General features: G+C 43.0%; 1 protein-coding gene across 2 annotated transcripts in view; it reads right to left on the reverse strand.

The window, feature by feature from the left end:
- LOC127357128 (E3 ubiquitin-protein ligase SMURF2) overlaps positions 1–19393 on the reverse strand; it is a 48697-nt gene that overhangs the window by 16521 nt on the left and 12783 nt on the right. The window contains exons 2-8 of one of the 2 annotated variants that reach the window (XM_051389349.1): positions 10632–10670; positions 8815–8923; positions 4428–4561; positions 2350–2415; positions 1533–1617; positions 1233–1316; positions 555–769 (exon numbers count right to left, since the gene is read on the reverse strand). In XM_051389349.1, coding sequence (XP_051245309.1) covers positions 555–769; positions 1233–1316; positions 1533–1617; positions 2350–2415; positions 4428–4561; positions 8815–8923; positions 10632–10670 — 732 coding nt within the window. Of the gene's footprint in view, positions 1–554; positions 770–1232; positions 1317–1532; positions 1618–2349; positions 2416–4421; positions 4562–8814; positions 8924–10631; positions 10671–19393 lie in introns of both variants that reach the window. The other variant, XM_051389347.1, reaches the window with a different exon arrangement.

A 19393-nucleotide genomic window follows, 5' to 3' on the forward strand; every position in this document is an offset into this window, starting at 1 on the left:
AATGGCAAGTGGCCTATACTGTTAACTATTTGAACTGTTTATTCATTACTTACTTAGCTAACTATACTTTCAGCCAACTGTTCTCAGAGACACTTCTCTGTTCACTTACTATGTAGTTTTAATGCACTCTCAACTGCATGTTACAGCAGACTCAGTGTTTAGATATACATTTTGGTTAAATCAAATCACAATTTCTACTTTCGTCAAACTAGTTAAGCTACTCCACATTTAAAAATACCACCAGCAACTGCAGAAGTACTGCTGTTTGAGAATCACTGGTATAGTGTTTTGTTTCAGAGGATGTTGGGTTACTCGGGCTAATTTCAATTTAAAATACCCTCTGAATCCATTTCCAGCAGCAGTTCCAGTAAGTGTTGTGGCTTGCTTGTAACTGGCAATTTATGTCATTATACAAGCAAGTACATACACTACACAAACCTTTGTAATGATTTCAATGAGGGCTGAACAATAAGGCCTGATGATAAATGTTCGCTCATATACACAGTATATACTATCCATTCTAGTCCACTCTGTGTTGCTGGTTTCCCACTAACCATATCCCTCAGGAAGGTCGGGGGGCGTGTGCAGGTGGGTTCTACTCATATAGTTGCGGTGCCTCTGGGAGCGGACCCGTCTCTCTTGCGCCCTCTGGTCACCGCCACTGGGCGGCAATGCTGTGGTGGGCGTGGCCCCGTTTGTGCTGATGGGCGTGTTTTCATCCACAATGCAGCTGAGAGGCCGGCCGGGGCTGGAGTACTCTGATGCAGGCCTGGGGGGGGTGTAAGGTAAGGTAATGGTAAATCAATAGGAAGCATTTAGGAAGTCTTCAGGTGCTAACTAGGAAATCTACACAAGGCACACAAACAGACCATCAAACACAGGAGTACGGAGACTGCCTGAGGTCAAGCTTGTTAAGAACTGACTGATAAAGACAGTGAAAAGAAAGTACAACAGACAAAGACAGCGCAGGGAAGAGATGCCTCTATTTCCGCTCCTGTCAGCTCCGTGACTTCCCTGGCTCTTCCACATCATTAAACACCACTGTCTGGAGCAGCCTGTCTGACACCTTTTTTTTTTTTTTTTCTTTCTTTCTTAGGAGCCCACTCCAGTTTTGGACAGACTTTCCCTAGTTTGGGAGCACTGAGGGCAGAGATGAGGTCTTCCATTGGCCTGCTGCTGTTTGATTTAAGAGGTCTGGGTTTGAGTTTCTGTGGGCTACAGAGTGTACTCACCTGGTAGGCCTCTCCCACTGTGTGGTGCGTGTGATGTGGTTCAAGTACTGGATTCGTCCAGACGCTGTCCTCCTCTCCTCCCAGCTGGCAGCAGAAACATACACAGAAACAGCAGTGAGCGGACATGGTTAACCATCTAGTAGTGTTCTGTCTCGCTGCTCTGTCTCACCACATGCAAATATCATATTCCGTGTATCTGCACCCAGGTACTTGAAGGCAGCAGTTACTGTTTCGGATTTGCAGCAACCTCTCCAAAAAGCTCCCTCTGAGATGATAAGAGATTTCCCCAAACTCACTCACCCATCTGGAAGATCATTGTCAAACAGCCGACTGCAGTCCACCACAGGGCCTCCTGTGCCTATCCGGTCCCTAGACTGCAGGCTCACTGCAGCAACACATGGCAGACAGATGCACATGCTAGGATTACTAGACAGCAGATTACAGTACAGGCACAGATATTTTATCGAAGCACAAAATGGAGCTATATATCTTTATGAGTAACAGGAATAGGGTTAAATTTTATCAGTGGTATCCTGGAGGGTCTGGTTAAAGGAAGTTTATTTTTTCCTTCTGCAAGGAGGGTCTGGTATTATGAAATCTAATCTTACATTTTATATGAAGACTGTGATAAATGTGACAGTTTTTTGAGCTACGAGAATGGGTAACATCAGGCTGACGAGAGCTGAACATGTTTCATATTTATATCCTTATAGAATATCCTCAAGCATATACCATGCGTCAACATGAAAGAACAAAACTGAACACAGAAGGTCCTTACAAGCTCCATGATTACTACAAGAACTTATAAAAGAATATTGTTTTTAGGAAAATACTGAAATTACTTTTAATTATTTAACCTTTGCGCCATTTGCTTTAAATGCTGCCCATTAGTGGTTAGTATACCCTCCTAGAATATTCAATACACAGTGAAGGAAAGACAAGGTGCCACATCTGCCCTCATGGTGAAGAATAGTCAGTTGAAAACATCCCAGAAAGACGATTTTAGGTATTACGATTTTTGTGCAACTTTGGTTTACTTTCTAATTAAAGTGACAGCTTTTCCAAATCTTTATGTGCAACTACATGCATCCTTGTTTACGTGTCCGACTGTACTCACCCACTATCTGGCCCCTGACTGTGTCACTGTCATTGGGACTCAGCTTGTTCAAGTCTAGTCTCTGGTCTGTGGAGAAGTGGAGAGAGCACATAAGCAAAAGGCCGGTACAAAGTGAACGAGAACACCACGAGATAAACAGGAAATGAGAATAAAGATGAAACACAGAGTAGAAAAGAGAGAGAGAGAAAAGAGGAGATTCATCAGTGTCAAAGAGATGCATGTAAACTAGCATGTGTTGGGATGCATTTTTCCTCCAAATCCCATTGCGCTGTATCATTTACATCACTCAGAGTCAATTCCTCTCTCCCTCATTATCCGTCTCTCATTCTTCTGTCTGTAGACCACAGCTTGGCTGTGCCCTGGAACAGATGGTCTGGTCTGTGGAACAGCCACGGGCTGTAAAAATCTCACTGAGCATCGGTACAGAGCAGGCTTCAGTTCAAATGCAGAGGTCAAACATTTGACAAATTTCAGTACAAAGCCTGCACTATTCCACTCAGTCTTAGCATGGACATGAACTTCTGCCAAAGTCTGGAAACTCTTTGTCTGAACTTCTTAAAGTCTGCGGAATTTGAGAGTGAGGGAGAAAGAGAGAGATCAGGCGGAAAGAAAAAAAAAAAAAGAACAGACCAAAAAAAAAAAGTCCAAGTTGCCTGCAGACATGAGAAATGCCACTATCTGCTCTCTGTTGTCTGGGTGTCATGCAGATCAGCTCAGGATGTCTGTCTAGACTAAACAGGGACCAAAACAGGCAATGGTCAAACCGTTACAAAGCTGGCCGGAGGTCAGCAGCCACAGAGTAAAACACACAAACAGACAGTAAAATGCATGCTGACTACATTCACACAAGTACATACATTTTAAAATACATATGTAGTCATATACACAGAGACAAGACAGACACTCTGCAATTATACATAAACGTTACAGTCAACCCAAGACACTCTACAATTATACACAAATATTTTAAGTCAACCCAATGCCCTCTACAAGGCCTGTGGAGGGGACAAAACTGCAACTGCTGGTAAATTCCACACAAAAAAACAAAAGAATGACAAATACTCACAGGGGGAGTAAGACCACAACAAAGAGAGCACAACAAATCTACGCTTACACTTAAATAGCTGTACAATTATGCATGTCTGCGTGAAATGACCGGTTGTCTAGATCGGCTGACGGAGATAGAGGGAGGTTAGTCACAATGGCATTGTGTGTGTGTGTGTGTGTGTGTGTGTGTGTGTGTGTGTGTGTGTGTGTGTGTGTGTGGACATCCTGCCAGTCTATGTAGTAGACAGAAGGGGAAACTAAGGGGTGAGGAGGAGGCCAGGAGAGAAAGGAAATGCAGAGGCAAACCACTCACAGCTGTGGCACAAGGTTCAGGTTTCCTGTGTCGCTCCAGGAAAACAACAGTGTCAGGGGGCTTCTAGGAAAAGCAGTGGGATTCTTTCCCGCTTCTGCCTACAGGGCTGCAGGCCTGGCAGGCAGGTTACCAGCTCACCACGCAAACAAAACAAAACCCACTCCAGTCTGTCTTGCACTGCTTTTACTAGAAGCCACGTACTAAAGCTTCCCATCTCATTTATCCAGTTAGCTTCTGACATGAGACGTTTTTACAGTAATTGCAGGGTGATGCTGATTGGCTCTTCCTGTTCTGGCAGGGGGGCAGAGTGTTGACCCCTCTCACACACAGGTCTGGCCTCTGTCAGACCTAGTGAGGGAGACAGGACACTAAACGGAGCTACCCTATGTTCTGTCACTTAGCCCTGACAGCAGCATTATGTTATTAACGTCAGCTTCTTAACACACTGCAGGTACCAGACAGGCTTGATGGACAAGCTTCATTTTAGCATTGATGTCTCACGAGTAACAATAATTAATTCTCCAACCAAGTAGAAAGAAATGAACTCAGAATACTGTTAGCGCCAGGAATGGCTGACGCAAAACTGGCTAATATACAACAAGGTTCCTTCCACTAGTGACTTGACAGAGTGACACAGTCCCTCACAGCTCAGAGAGTTCAAAAGATAGTAAGAAATGACATTAACGGGTTGCTATATTAGAGTAATACTGACACTTACAGCCCGTGTCCTTAAGGCGGTTGATAGCGTTGGACAGAAGGCGGACACAGCCCAGGAACCCAGCCCCTTGCTTCTTGTGAATCTTCTTGTGATTCCACACGCTTATGGTGATAGAATCTGATTTCCCAATGTATCTGAGGGGAAAGAGAGAAGAGGGAGACATGATTAATATTCAATAATGATAAGCTCTCTCACAGACGCTAAGAGAATCACTGTGCGACTGCATGAAACGTAACAGCTGTTTAATAATTGCATGATTGTACAGCTATACAAGTGTAACTAAAGCTTATAATATCTTATAAGAGAAGCACCGGTAATGTCTCAGTCAGCATGTCCAAAGGAGCCACACATCCGCCACAGAGGCTACCGCTAAGTGGCCTCGTCAAGGACACATTAAAAGACACAGCCAGGACACGGAGGCGGAGGAGGAAGGTGGGGTGGCTGAGAGGGATTTTCGTGCCAGTGCATGTGAATGTGTAAATCTGACCCTTAGCGTCTGAGTATGAGACAGTGCACCACAAGCAGACTGCGACCCTGTGAATCATTTATAATATTCACAGCAGCACCGTCCCACATATCAGGGGCAGTGAGACGGAGGGCCGAGGGAGGAGAGAGACAGTAGAGAGATGACAGTGACGTGATGAGGAGCAACAAAACTTCTGCAACTATAAAAATATTTGAAAGTCGGACAATGTTTCTAAGGATCTGCCAGACTGTGGAAAAAGGTGTCTACATTTGTTCTACAAAATGGATTTTTAAATTAGGCTGAAACCAAAGCTTTTAGCTCCCTAGCACCCTTTGGTTTATATGAAAAATCTAAATGACCAGCTTGATTGAACAAGCTTAATTGAAAATGTAATGGGGTTTAAACAGTCATCAATCATGCTGTCAAATGTGGTGGGTTGTAATATTAGTTATACAATTCAAGGGTTGTTTTTCCTCCAAGTAAACTATTTTGAAATTGTTTGTGTGAGAGAAGTAATAAAAAAGTCATAAACTATACTATACTGCAAATATATGAGACAGCTGTGATTAAGCTGCATGGAGAGGGAGACAGAGGATTGCACTAATGTGGAGAAAATGAACAAGCAATCACGTAGTAAGAGGTAGAATTAAATCAATAATTACAGGATGAAAGATCATTCAAGACTGGGAGGCTACAGCCATGCTTCCAGCTCTGAGAGGATGTACTAGGGCACAGTGGTGCTTTGAGCTAAATGCTAACGCCAGCATGCTAATATGCTGATGTTAAATGGGTATAATGTTGACCATCTTAGTTTAGTGTGCTAGCATGGTAATATTTGCTCAGGAGGAGGATGGGAATGTCATTACTTTTGCAGGTATTTAGTCAAATCAAAGAAATTGACTTTTGAAATTTTGACCTGATGATGGCGGTAGATGAAGAATGGGAACATAAATGCGTAAAACCAAATTCAAAAGACAATCCATCAAATAGTTGTTGAGATGTTTCAGTATGGATCAAAGTGGTGGACTGACATGCTTCGACAACAAACAACTTTAACAGAACAATTATTTGCTATTTAAGTAAAGAACATGTTGAGGTAATGATATTGTATACAGACAACCAAAGATGTGTAGGTAAATGGAACAGACTATTTCCTGACTGCCTGCATCTGTCTCCTTCTGTGCATTTGTGTCTTCTCTCCCTCTCCTCGTGTGTCAGACACAGCTGAGGGTTTGATAAAATCTCACCATGTGAACCTGTTGTGGCACATCTGCTCGGGTGGGCTCCCTCCTTCAGTCTAAAACTAATCATCGGTACGTTTCGCAGAACTGCATCCCACTGTAATTATCATGCCGGTTACCAAAAGGGATATGAAACAATGGGGCTGTGAGTAAGACGTCTGGACATTTTGAGTCGATGCCAAATGCCTGTCTGGGGTGCGATGTGAGAGAGCTGCTATGTCAGACAGACGTGACGGGAGGGAAGTATTATAACCAAACCCCAGTCATCTGGATCACCCTTCATGTAATAAAATTCATTAGTCTGGCTAAGTTTTTTAATACCAGTCATAGGCAATAACACACACACGCTGCACCAGAGACAATGGGAAACTTGCAATAAAAAGCAAAAAGCAGCAGATTTAAAGAGTCAGATGTGCTTTCTAAATACATCCTTTTATTTGGCAGACTGTATTCATACAATAGGCATCTTTGGCACTGTTTTTAGTGTTTTTTTCCTGCCAAGTTACTGCCAAGAACATATGCTCAAAGTGAAAGGAACAGCAGCACTAAAGTCACAATCTGAGATACAAACAGAAACAAAAAGGGAAAAGCCTGCTTTACACGGGACTGCAGCCTCCTGGTGATTGATCAGACGTTTTAATACGTGGACTTCCACTAGTGAACGGAACACAAACTTAACACTATTCCTAACCAGGAGGCCTTGTAACCCAGTGGGCACATGGACAGATTGTAGAGTAGCCTAATTTATTTGATAAAAATAATAATAATAAAAATAATAATAATAATAATAATAATCACTATTTATTAAGGTCCAGTGTTTAAGATTTAGTGGCATCTAGCGGTGTAAATCCGATGCTTCACCCTCTCCTTCCAAGGGCAACGGTGGCCACGAAATGCACAAAAAACACAAATGCCCCAATCTAGAGCTCGTGTTTGGTTCGTCCCTTCTGTTTATTTTAATATCAGGTGAATCTCTTATTCTTCTTCTGCACTGTGCCACTCTTTTCCTTTTGCGCCAACACTAATTAAATTACATACGTAACACTAAAAGAGATCTAATAAAGCCATTAACCATGTTTCTGTTATAACTGGGCGCTTCCATAGAAATTCAGCTCGGATGGTGGGAGGACAACGGATGGATGAGAGGGCGTAAATAATCTGAGTCTAGACTGGGCACTTAACACTGCAGATGTTTTAATAACGCCATGTTTGAAGAACTCCTAATTAACCAAATGTGATTGACTGCGCACTGGGGTTGGGGGGGGGGACGACTCCTGCTTGAAAACACTCACTGTGAAGATGAAGGTCCTCTAAAAAAATAAATAAATAAATCACTGTGTCCCTTTTCCTCACGAGTGGTTGTTATGCTAATGCTTCAAGTGATTGTTTTAGAAAACTCGGTGCAGGCAGAGTGACTGTGAGAAAGGCAGGCAGCCAGATAGACTGCGTCTGCTATCCCTGGCATGCCGGCCACATCCTGCAACAATGCTGAGGGGGTCACAGTTCACGGGCCAGTTCGCTGGCTGTGGCTGACCAATGAAACCAAGGCCCTGGACACAGACACAGACACAGACACAGACACACAGACACACAGACACACAGACACACAGACACACACACACACAGGCTCACTACACCCTCACATGAGCACATACAACAAATGGAAAAAAAGAATCACTGCCAACAGCTTTAATGCACTAGGCTGTATTCGGAACACCAGGTGTTGCGGGCCCTATTTTAATAAGTGTGAGCCAGCCAGACGGTTTTTTTTACGCTACTCTCAGTCAATTAAAAAGAGTCCTTCTGCTGGCTGTGTGGATAAAAACTGACAGACAGTATAGGAGGGCACACTGGGGTTGAACTTATCACTGGCACAGAAAACGCGAACTGCAGTCAGCAGGCTCTTGGGACAAATTAGCCGAAGAGAGGCTCCCACTGAGCCACGAGTCTGAGTCTCCATCGATCAATCTTTGCAAAAGGTGCGTGCGTGACTTTACCCCCCCCCTTGTCAAATGTGACACGAGTAGCTAATTTAACAGCCATGTAGAGAGAGGGTTTGCTGTATCCCCGGCAACCAAACAAACGGAGACACGTGCTTCCTCTCGCTGTTGGCTATGCATGACGGTTGGATAAACACCGGGGCGAATACTGGAAATTTTCACTCTCACATTTTCACTCACGCGCTCCGGCTCTATATTTTCCTTCCAGGTTACTTTCACAGGACAAACCATCTTTGGGAAAAGCAATCTGGGTACAACAAGACATGCACGTGTTTCACTCAATGGAAGAAAATACTATTGGGGACGCCCCTCCTTTTCTGTTTCTTTAAATACTGCTCCAAAGGACATTTTTAGACTCTTTGCTGGCGCTGAAGGGATATGTCATTAAAGAGTATCTAGATAAGTGAGAGAGCAGATGCAAGAGCTGTTTGCATCTGTTACTGTTTAGGTCCTGTTAATGGCACAGCCTGACACGTCTCAGTGTGCTCGCTTATTGAGGTTCAAGAAAGAAAGAAAAATTGTGAGGCATTGTAATAGCCGAGCCCAAACTGCTGTTTGTAATCACATTAGGTCTTTAGGAGGGTGGGAGGTATTCAAATAAACAACAAAGGAATCTGATATTTTGACTTTGAACCATGGACACTAGAAATGAAAAATGTTTCAATGTCTCAGGCACTCACAGGTCGTAGTGTTGATTCCACTTGGGGTCAAGTGTGTTCCTCACAGTGTCTGTGGAGTGGCATTGCCCTGAACCGTCCACAACAACCTTGGCAAAGGGATCAGGGAGGCCTGCGGGGAGAGGAGGAAAAACACGACGACACTGTGCTCAGCTTCAGCCACATTCACCAACATAAATAACAAATAAACAATTTAACAGGACACAAATGACAACACTACACAGCGGTGTTAGCTTGCTACGTGACAGATGGTGATAAATACAAGTGACACAGATGCTGTGGTGTCTACAACACAGTTTCCTTCTACGGGACCAGTAACAGATTACTCATTGTTTACTTCCACATTTGTTTCTGTGTATTTTAATCCAAAAGTTCATTTGGTGACAAAACTACAGTTGGGGATAACTGAGATTCACTGAATTCTTAAACTCAGACATAAAGAAAAATACCAAATGTTTATTAGTCACAACATGCAGAAAGAGTTGGCTGCAGTATTGTATAAAGGGTGTTTGCTTTTCTCTGTTTTATATTCTGAGAAACAGAATCTCTTTGGCCTCTGATTATTTGTTATAGAAACTATTTCTGACATCCTACACAGAACATCAGATTGTTTCAGTTTTTCCCGATGAAGATGTCCTAAGCTCCTCCATGCGTCAGCAAACAGGCTGAGCGGCATGTCGCTTGTTTTGTGCACTTGCTTCACTTCCAACCACTGTTCATTGGTCAAAATCAACGCAGACTCCCCTCCAGTCAGCAGATGGGAGGACTTTGCCTTCAGGGCTTTGTGCCAAAACCATGATGACGAGAGACTAACTCACAGGGTTGAGAAGCGGCACACCTTATATGATCCTGAACCTTTTCATAAGAATATCCTCAAACATTTGGAAGGAAAATAGGCTGTTGGGAGTTACAAGTAAACTGTTCTCCAACTAATGAATTAAGTAATTCAAACGATTATTTATGGAAGGTCTGTAACATTTTCCTTGCTGTGGACGGCGTACATGTGGTTGAAGCAAGCACAATAACTGACACACACACACACACGTTGCATGCACATTATAGATTCAAGGCCTTTGCACATCAAGTCCATATTTTTCGTTTACGTTTTCTCTTTAATCTGTCGTCCGATTAAATTCATTACGCATGGAAACCTTGCACACTGACTGAGAGTTTCGGAGTCGGTGTCTAAAGAGAGGTCGGACAATTTTTTAAACGCGTGACAATTTCTGGCGAAAAACACGGACTTGTGCGCAATGGCTTTTCGTTCAGAAATAAAGACCCACACACACAGACAATTTTTATCTATGGTTTCAGTGCTACTCTCCACCAACTCCCTAACTGAATGTTTGCTCAGCTCCTGGGCGTTGGAATGGCAGGAATGGGCACCACAGAAACCACCTGAGTGAGCAGAAGACCTTTAACATGCTCATTCACCATGACAGCCTGACCCAAACACACCCAAACACTCACAACACTAAAGACATCTACACATGAGTTATTAAGTCTTTAGTGGGGAAAATGATCTGGGTATTTTATGCAAAGTGGTAGCAGAAAAGTTGCCCAAAATGGAAATGTATAATATTTTACAAAATATTGTCTTACAACAAGTTGAATCACATCTGTTGAAATGGCTAAATAAGCAGATCTTAGTGTGTCGTTGAAGGCTAGCGACAGCTGACAGCAGGCACTTTATCAGCCCAAAGAGTGCCTACATTTTACAGTGCATGCATCATACCCTCAAAACCAAAACTGAAAACCAAACAGGGTGTGAAAAGCAAATATAGGTTTATCATAAACAGCTGGAATTGGCAGATACTTACGGAAGAAGTCTTTCTTCACCAGGTTTTTGGCGCAGAGGACTGTAACAAAAAAAGAAGAAGAAAGGAAGAGTCAAATGGTAATTTAACAAACATTAAAGCAGGGCTTTAAAGTGGCAGGAATGTGCATGGGTAGACAGCAGGAAATGATTTGTGTAGTCCAGGATTCAAACAGGAAAACACAACTGCATTACAGCCATGACTTAAACACTTAAGAGAAGTGAAGCTTTACAGAAATGAACAGTTCTTGTATCATTAGAATAATAATGCTTGAATATGGATCAAACCACTCTGTTCTTCATTACAAAATTCTGCCTTTAAGCAAGAGGAGGGGATATTTTATCCCAAACCAGCCTGCCTGCAGCACAGAGGTTGATCTTGTTGATCTACTCTCAGAGCCATGGAGGCGGTTGCTGAGGTGATGAGGCAGAGCCGGATGGATGAAGAGTCACCACCTGGGCGTCTGAAGTTACAGTTACAGACTATGAGTCAGGCGAATGGAAATAACAGTTTTGGCATAGCTTATTTCTGTGATCATTTTTCTGAGGAACAGAAGTTGTGATGATGTTGGTCTTGGTACTGATGTGGCTGATTGGTTTAGCCAATCTTGGTTCAATATGCATCTTACATGTGGGAACTTGAAACCTCCTGAGCTGAAAATGGAATTTTCAAATAAGTATGAGACATCTCGTGTTTATCAGTTTCACTTTTGAGATGAACCACATTTGCATTGCTCAATGAGGGAGAAAGAGTAGATGCGATTTTAAAAAATTTGAATTCAACTTTTTAGTTCGTATGGGTTAGGCAAGCAGACTAATTTTATTTTTTAAAACATGTATGAAGCCAGAATGACTAGTTTTGTTCATTTAATAGCAGACTGGTCTAAAAATGACAACTGCAGTGTGACAAGCATCATGCTGCCATATGAGCCCATTTCACACCTTTCATGGGTGACATTTGCTCAACGTCTAGTTCAGCTCCAGGGCTGGTGGTAGAGCTAAAATGATTGGTCAGTTAATCAACTGACAGAAAAATAACTGGAAACTATTCTGATAACTGAGTTATCATTAAATTTGCTTTGAAATATCCATTGAAATGTGACAGTTATCTGCTTTTCTTTGTCGTGTGTGAAGCCGCAACTGAATCTCTTTGGGTGCAAACAACCAATTTGAAGACTTGGACTGAAACACTTGTTATATATTATATTTTGACCCATTTTCTGCCCTTTAAAAGACCAAACAATTCATTGAAGAATCAAGAAAATAGTGAGCAGATATTAATCAGTGACCATTCAATCTGTAGCCACTGCCAATTCATCTGCCCCTCCATCCTCACCACCCTGAACCACTGTGCTGCTGTGTCTACAAAATCAAAACAGCTTCAGCCGTGTCAAACACACCAACATCTACATGGTGTTAACAGATGCACAAGGGACACATACAAGCACAAAGTTGTGGATCTAAAAAAGACGAGACAGAGCGAAAAAACGGACAAGTAAACTGGATGTATACCCTCCTGGGGGGACGGGGGTGCGCAAAACATGCTCGACAGATGAGGAAGAATTTCTTTCCGCAAACATCCCTGGGAATGTGTTACGTTCCAGTGAAACCCACCTCATTTCTAAAACATCTGGTATGCATCGCTTTCGCTCGTGCTCTTCCTGAACACGCAGACAAGCATGCGCATGCACGCACACACACAAGCTCCAGAGATCCAATTAATTATTAACAGGCATAGAGGAATAAGTGTGTATGTGTGTGCACATGTGCACGCTTTGAGGCTTTAAGAGGGGTGAAAAAAGGTGGAGTGGGTTAACAGGTGACAGTTTGCGTCACCTGCGTTTCCACAATGCCACAGACAACAAGTAAATTGAAAAAAAAGAGCTCAACACTGATTTGATGGGGTTTCTGGGGGGGGGGGAGATCAAGCACCATGTTCCCCAGTCTCAAAGTCACAATGCTATAAATCCTTGAGGTAAAGAGAAAGAATTGTGAACCACTGGGAAATATGAAAGGTAACGGCAACAACCCTTCCAAGTCCAGACACAAACAAAGACGGGACAATAAAGACAAAATGAGACCAACTGCAGGGTACTGCTACACGGCCCATATGTCGGCCAGCTCTGCTTAAACCGAACTAAACGGAGCAAAACCTGCAGACCCTCAGCTAGCCACACAGCAGGAAGGCAACACTACAATTAAACCTATATAGGCTCCTTACGAAAACATACAAGGGGCCGAATTACAGCTGAAAACTGGAAATGGCGAAACCCACTGGAATGGTACACTCACGGACACAATGGTAGCAGGGAAGCCAATTAGGAGTCTGAGGCTGCAGAGCAGAAGTAGGCACGAGATCGAGAGCGTGAGGACAGCAATCAGGACGCAGAGGAATCCAACCATCACATCACATTATACACAGACCAAACACATTCGTTATAAAAGGCATACACTTAAAGTTGAGCTCTATTTTACAGTGTATAACCAGTTTATTTTGTGAGAAGTATGATTGAATGTAATTTCAAGGAAAACAGTAGAGATTAAAAATCTGTTTTAGTGAGGCTCTATGCTACAATCTCAGCATGCTCACCCCTCTGAAGGACAGATATGTAGATTCAATTCAATTCAATTTTATTTGTATAGCGCCAATTCATAAGAGAAGTTATCTCAGGACACTCTTCAAATAGAGCAGGTCTAGACCGAACTCTTTATAACATTATTTACAGAGACCCAACAGTACCACCATGAGCAAGCACTTGGCGACAAGGGCAAGGAAAAACTGACTGTTAAAAGGCAGAAACCTCGGACAGATCCTTCGGCTCTAGGTGGGTGGTCGTCTGTCTCGACCAGTTGGGGTAGGTGGGTGAGAGAGAGAGAGAGAGAGAGAGAGAGAGAGAGAGAGAGAGGAGAGAGAGAGAGAGAGAGAGCAGAGAGAGAGACAGGACAGACAGACAGACAGACAGACAGGTGATGCAAATGTGTATCATTATACACACACAGAGCACACAGCAGCATGAAAGGAACTCTCTCACTTATCCCAACTACAGCATGTGAGCCTCCTGAGACAGCATTATGTAGCGAAAAGCAATTTACCCGTCAAAAACGGAGGGTGAGACTGCTTGAGGAGGACGAAAACATCCACCACCTCTGTAAGGATACGAGTCTACTTTTGTTTAACAGCTCTACAGCATTACTCCACAGAATTTCCTCTCCCCTGAACACATGCAAGTCATTCCTTATTAACTGTTGTTGCAGCAGAGCGGTTAAAAAAGAGGCAAGAGACTCATATCGGTTTATGCTGCCTCAGAACTAGCTTGTAAGACATGTTGTTGACCTGACGTCGAAAGTGTTCATAGTTGGAAAGCTGTGGGGGGAGGGGGGGTTATTTGACCATCCAATAAGCATTTATGATGGAATATACTGGCTATGAAACTTTTCTTCAATATTTAAACCAGGCTACATATCCTGTGACAGACCCAGCACCAAATTAGCACCAGCCAAATGCTGGTAAAATATGCAAGTGGCTGGCATATTTGCCCCACTCAGCAGCCAAAAAACAACAGTAATCTGTTGAGTGGCTGGTAAAATCTGGACATTCATGAGCCATTTGGCTATCGGACAAAATAGTTCATTTGCACTTTGGACAGACTGTTACTGAGGAAGTTTTCCATCAGCTTTGGTTGATGTTTTTACTACGTACGACTATACATGTGACCCATGCCCACCTTAGCAAAGAACATCAAAGTACAACATGAGTGATCAATAAATGATCACTGGATTATTAATGATATAAATGACAGAAGCCTTGTAACATATGCTGAGAGTACAACTCACTTTCTCCTTTTTAATTAAAACAGACCTTTGTCATTAGTCTCCCAAATTCACTAATTAGTAGGGGCTTTCTCTTCAGCTTTCTATTTGATCCATAGAATTACATCTAGTGTTATTCATCTATAGTCTATTCATCTTCTTCTACTCGCTGGAGGAAATATGGACCTACCCAGTCCTCACATCCAGAAAGGGGGGGAAAGGATCAAAAACGGAACTAAGCCCTTTAGTTGAGCTAAGGGGCTACACTGAGATTGGCAAAGTCTCTATGTCGTTCAGTGATTGATGCTGCGATTGTTGAGGACCATTCTCAGATCTGTGACATGAAGGGTGGGGGGACCCTTGGTTGGAGCTGCAATGTCACACTCTGTGGAAAGATTGGCCTCATTTATGCTTGATGGGAGCATCTCTGGGGGTTTCTGCTTCCATCTCCCTGGCAATCCTCTACGCCCTTTGTGTGCATCAATCTGAATTTTTAACACACCTCTGGCACGTGAAAGTCTCTCTAATGATGTTGTCTTAATTTTAACTGTGATGCTCCGAAATTTACAAAGCCGCCTCTGAAAAAAAAGGAAATAAATAAACTGAGATAGGAGTAGCGAGGGGGCGATCTGAATGTAGGGCAAGCAGGCAGGAGAGTAGAAAGTGGAAGGAGGGTAACAATGAAAGCTTGAGGTTTTGATCCAGTGATGAAAAAATGTAATTCAGTGGCACCAAAATACTTAATATTAAGCCCAGGAATGGGTTTAGCACGGCTTACAGGTTTCAGTGTAAAACCTCAGTAATGCTGAACCCCTTGCAGAGATACATCATCAGTAGCTAACATACACAAAAGGTGATTACATTTTCTTTCCTGATGCAAAAGCTTTATATAATGACATTAATAGAAATGGCAGTGCCTCGGTACCCGAGAGCACACAGAACACCCCCAAAAGTGTATGTCGTTATGGGAAATGGGGTCCTGATGACAGAAGCCTTCCACGAGAAAAGGAAGTGGGCGAGCTTGCACCTACAGGGCAGCGTCGTAAATCTATTGTTTTATTGGTCGCCCTGGACAGGCTTTCTCATGCTCACAAGTCGACAAATATAATTATGAGCTCTCTCTCTCTCCTTGTACATAAAAACCAACCATAAAAAATGGAAGAAAGACACATACGTCAGCACACACAGTCAACCCCACAATGTGATGGACACATACACATGGCCCCAAGATTTTAAAAATGATGGGAAAATTCGAAACATTAAAAACTCATTTCAGACGCCAGCTAGAATCACATCATTTCTGTTCCATGCCTACACTGTCCAGCATGCCGTTTTCAAGGGAGTGGCAATTTTTAGCTCAACCAAATAATGTAGAGGGCTGCCAACATTAATATGGGGTGAGGGGTTAGACAGGATAAGTGCAGAGCTTGAATCAGAACTGCAGATCAAGTAATGAAACTACATAGAATTAACTTAACTTCATTTCTCCTTAAAAGTGTGGTGGTGGTGGTATATATATATATATATATATACACACACACACACACACACACACACACACACACACACACACACACACACACACACACACACACACACACCTTTGACTATTGTTTTTACTACATTGGAGTTTGCACAATAAAAATGTGTTTACATTCTGCTACATTTTAATTCCTTCATATATTGTATCAGTTTGTGGGATCAATAAAACTACACTAATCAAAGCCTCCAGTATATTTATATATATATATGAGATGTATGATATATGATATATGATGACATTATAAGGTTTTTATATTTTATGTATATAAACATAGTCTATAAAGGCCCAGCAATGCAAAATAAAAAAAAACTAAGCATGACTGTGATATACGGTTAAAGCGACAAAATCTTAAAAAATGCTGTGAAAAACGAATGTTTGGTCATTCCTTTCCGCACTACTGCTATATCAACCAAATCTCACAAATAACAGTCAACAGTCATTTACATGAGTCATGTTCTCAACCATGGTGTGAAATAGAAAAGCACTAGGGTGACAGCCAAGTTCTTACATTTACTCAATATCCTAAGAATTTTTATCTGGGCTGATTTTTGATCATTTTGATCAACTATTGACTGCTAATCAAATTGACTAATCAATAAATCGAGTCATTGCAGCTCTGATCTAGCAAATTTTAACAATTAAGATTAGCTTGATGTTTATTTTCATTTGAGTATTCATTATTTTTACATTTGGCACCAAAATCTATGACAAAAACCTAATAAACTTTTCTTTTCTTTAAACAGTTTGAAAATCTATAGAAACATTTTAGACATACAGTAGAAAAAGAAGAGAAATCTTGTCTTGTTTGTTGGATCAACTGTATTGAACAGTGAAGTCTGTCCTATATTATCACACACGGCGTCTAACTTTCTCCCTCTCTGTCACAGAACCACACAGACACACACAGTCCGGAAAAGCATCACATAACCCCATGCATCTCGGCCCATCTAAAATCCTCTGTCGTCATAGCGACGGCAAGTATCGAGGCAGAGCTGAGAGAAGGGTTTCTCTGTGTCGCCTGTGTTTCTCATTCTGGTCGCACTGCCTCACACAGCCAGGGACTACAGCGCTGACCGATTCACAGCAACAGACGGGTATTAGACATTTAAAAAGACAATAAACAAAGAAAGCCAAATCAGAGGCCTTTCCCTACTTACAGCCATCATTTAGATCAGTGTTGACTTTTGAGAGGGATGACGAGGCAGCATTCAGTCCATCCATACAGCACGATATCAGTCAATTGCACAGGTACGCTACGTACATTTGTCACTGTGAGGAATAAGTGTAGCTTCGCCATAATGCAATTACACTCAAAGTCCATCATTGGCTCATCTACACAATGCTTATGAGCGGGAACAGGCATCACATACTATTCCCTCCATCTGACAAATGAGCAAAACATTTAGGCTCACGTCCCACTTTTGTTAGTTTTAAACAGAGCACAGAAGAAGTGGTTTAAGGGATTTAAGGGTGTGATGGCAGGCAGACAGGCTCACCCACACAAGAACACAACAAAACATTGTTAAAGAAAATGCAGCGTCATCTAACGAGCACCTACAGCCTGACACACTACCGCTGGAAGAAACAAATACTTGGACAAATGTGTCAGTGACTAAGTGGAAATATAACCCGGTGGCTCACATAAGGAGCAGGGGGGTTTTTTTTATGCTCGGGGGGTGGTCGGGGGACAGCAAATTTTTAAAAAAAAAAAAGCTTTTTAAAAAAAAAACAAAAAAAAACCCCCCCCCAAAAAAAAAGGGAAAAAAAAAAAAAAAAAAAAAAAAAAAAAAAAAACCCCCTCCCCCCCCCCCCCTTTTTTTAAAAAAAAAATTCCTCTGAGTGGCAACAACAGCTCTGTGCAGGCAGAGCCCGAGACCTTGGGGTGAAGTTAAAGTTCCACCTGTGGGGAGAGGATGGACCCAGTTTCTCACAGGCTGACACACAAAGAGCCCTACTGTGCAGGCGAATCAATGAAGTCCTCCAGACGCAAGCCAAACACCTGGGGATGGAGAGGTCACGTGACGTATATTGGGAGGGAGGGAAGGGGGCGTCACCATGGTAGCAATCACTGGCTGAGACAAGATGGCAGTGGGAGTCTGCTTTCGTCTCTTGTGAACCGACATATACGACCACTTTAAGAGTCGTGTTCAGACACACACTAACACAGCAAGGCATGGGAAAAGAAAAGAGCACCGTGGGGAAAAGAGGGTCCGCGCTGCCTGCAGTCTGTTTCTCTGCGGTCAACCATTACACTGGATCCTATGAGGAGGAGGAAGCGGGGGTGTGGGAACAGAGACTACAGCCTGGTAATATTCCACCATTACAGGTCCCTGTCTCAAGTCAAAACTGTCTGGAAACGCAGACTAATAAGAGGGCGAGGTAGGGGAGGAGGCATTTCAAAATATCAGCCAATCTTCTGCTCCTTCTCCTATCTGTGGGAACCTAAACACATCTCTTCAGGCCCACTAGTTCAGGTTGACCCCATTCTGAACCTCCCATCCTGTCCACCTGGTTCCTCCAGTCCAGTGCACTGACCCGACCCGCCCCGCCAGACAGTCCGACACATCTTTAGGGAACAGTAGCCCCCTCACCCCTCCCAGCTGCCTCTTCCAGCCCCCAACCTTTCCTCCGCCTGTTTGTCTGTCTGCCCTGTTTTGACTCCAGGCTCAGGACCGTGCACTCTCATGCGCAGCATTGTTCTTCTATAAACAAAAGGCTTCCTTTTCCCCTCTCCACTCCTTCCTAAAACCTAAAGGCAGGGAGATGAATGAGGTTGAGTTGTGACTGACAAGTGCTGATGGTCGTGCTAGTGAACCTGTTCTTTATGTATCTCCTGCTAATCTCTGAGCCGTCTCCTAATCAATCTCCTATGACAGTATGTTGGGTAATGTTTGGTCTTGAACGCAGCCTTTTGTTGCCCCCCCCCCAGTCACTGGAGCTGCTGTGGTTGGAGGCTGATGCTATATGGGTGCTGGAGCTTCTATGCGTGGCAACCTTACAGACATGCAGGCATTCAATCGGACACAGGAAGGAAATTAGCCGCAGTTCACAGGGAATAAGTCATAAGTTCATTTTGAACTGAACTAACTCAGTGACTGATTGCCCTTTTTGACCAAAAATTTGCAGGAACCAAATTAACAAAATCAGAACTAAAACTTTTGCGTATTCCTCATTAGCATTGAAAATGAACTTTTATTAGATTGTGTCTGACTTCCTGCCAGTGTGATCTGCTCTGTGCTGCTTGAGTTGCGTGGGTTGCAGCTTCCGTCAAAAAAAAGACCAGCCTCGTATTCCCCGCGGAGCAGAGTGGCGAGTCGCTTCTGGGATGATTCTGAGACGTGCCGCTACGCTTCTGGTGGAATTTTGAGCATTGCCTAGAACAGGTGCAACAAGCTCCGGCAACTGTGGTGGTT

Source organism: Dicentrarchus labrax, unplaced genomic scaffold (genome assembly GCF_905237075.1).
Source record: "Dicentrarchus labrax unplaced genomic scaffold, dlabrax2021, whole genome shotgun sequence".
Taxonomy (NCBI): Eukaryota; Metazoa; Chordata; class Actinopteri; family Moronidae; genus Dicentrarchus; species Dicentrarchus labrax.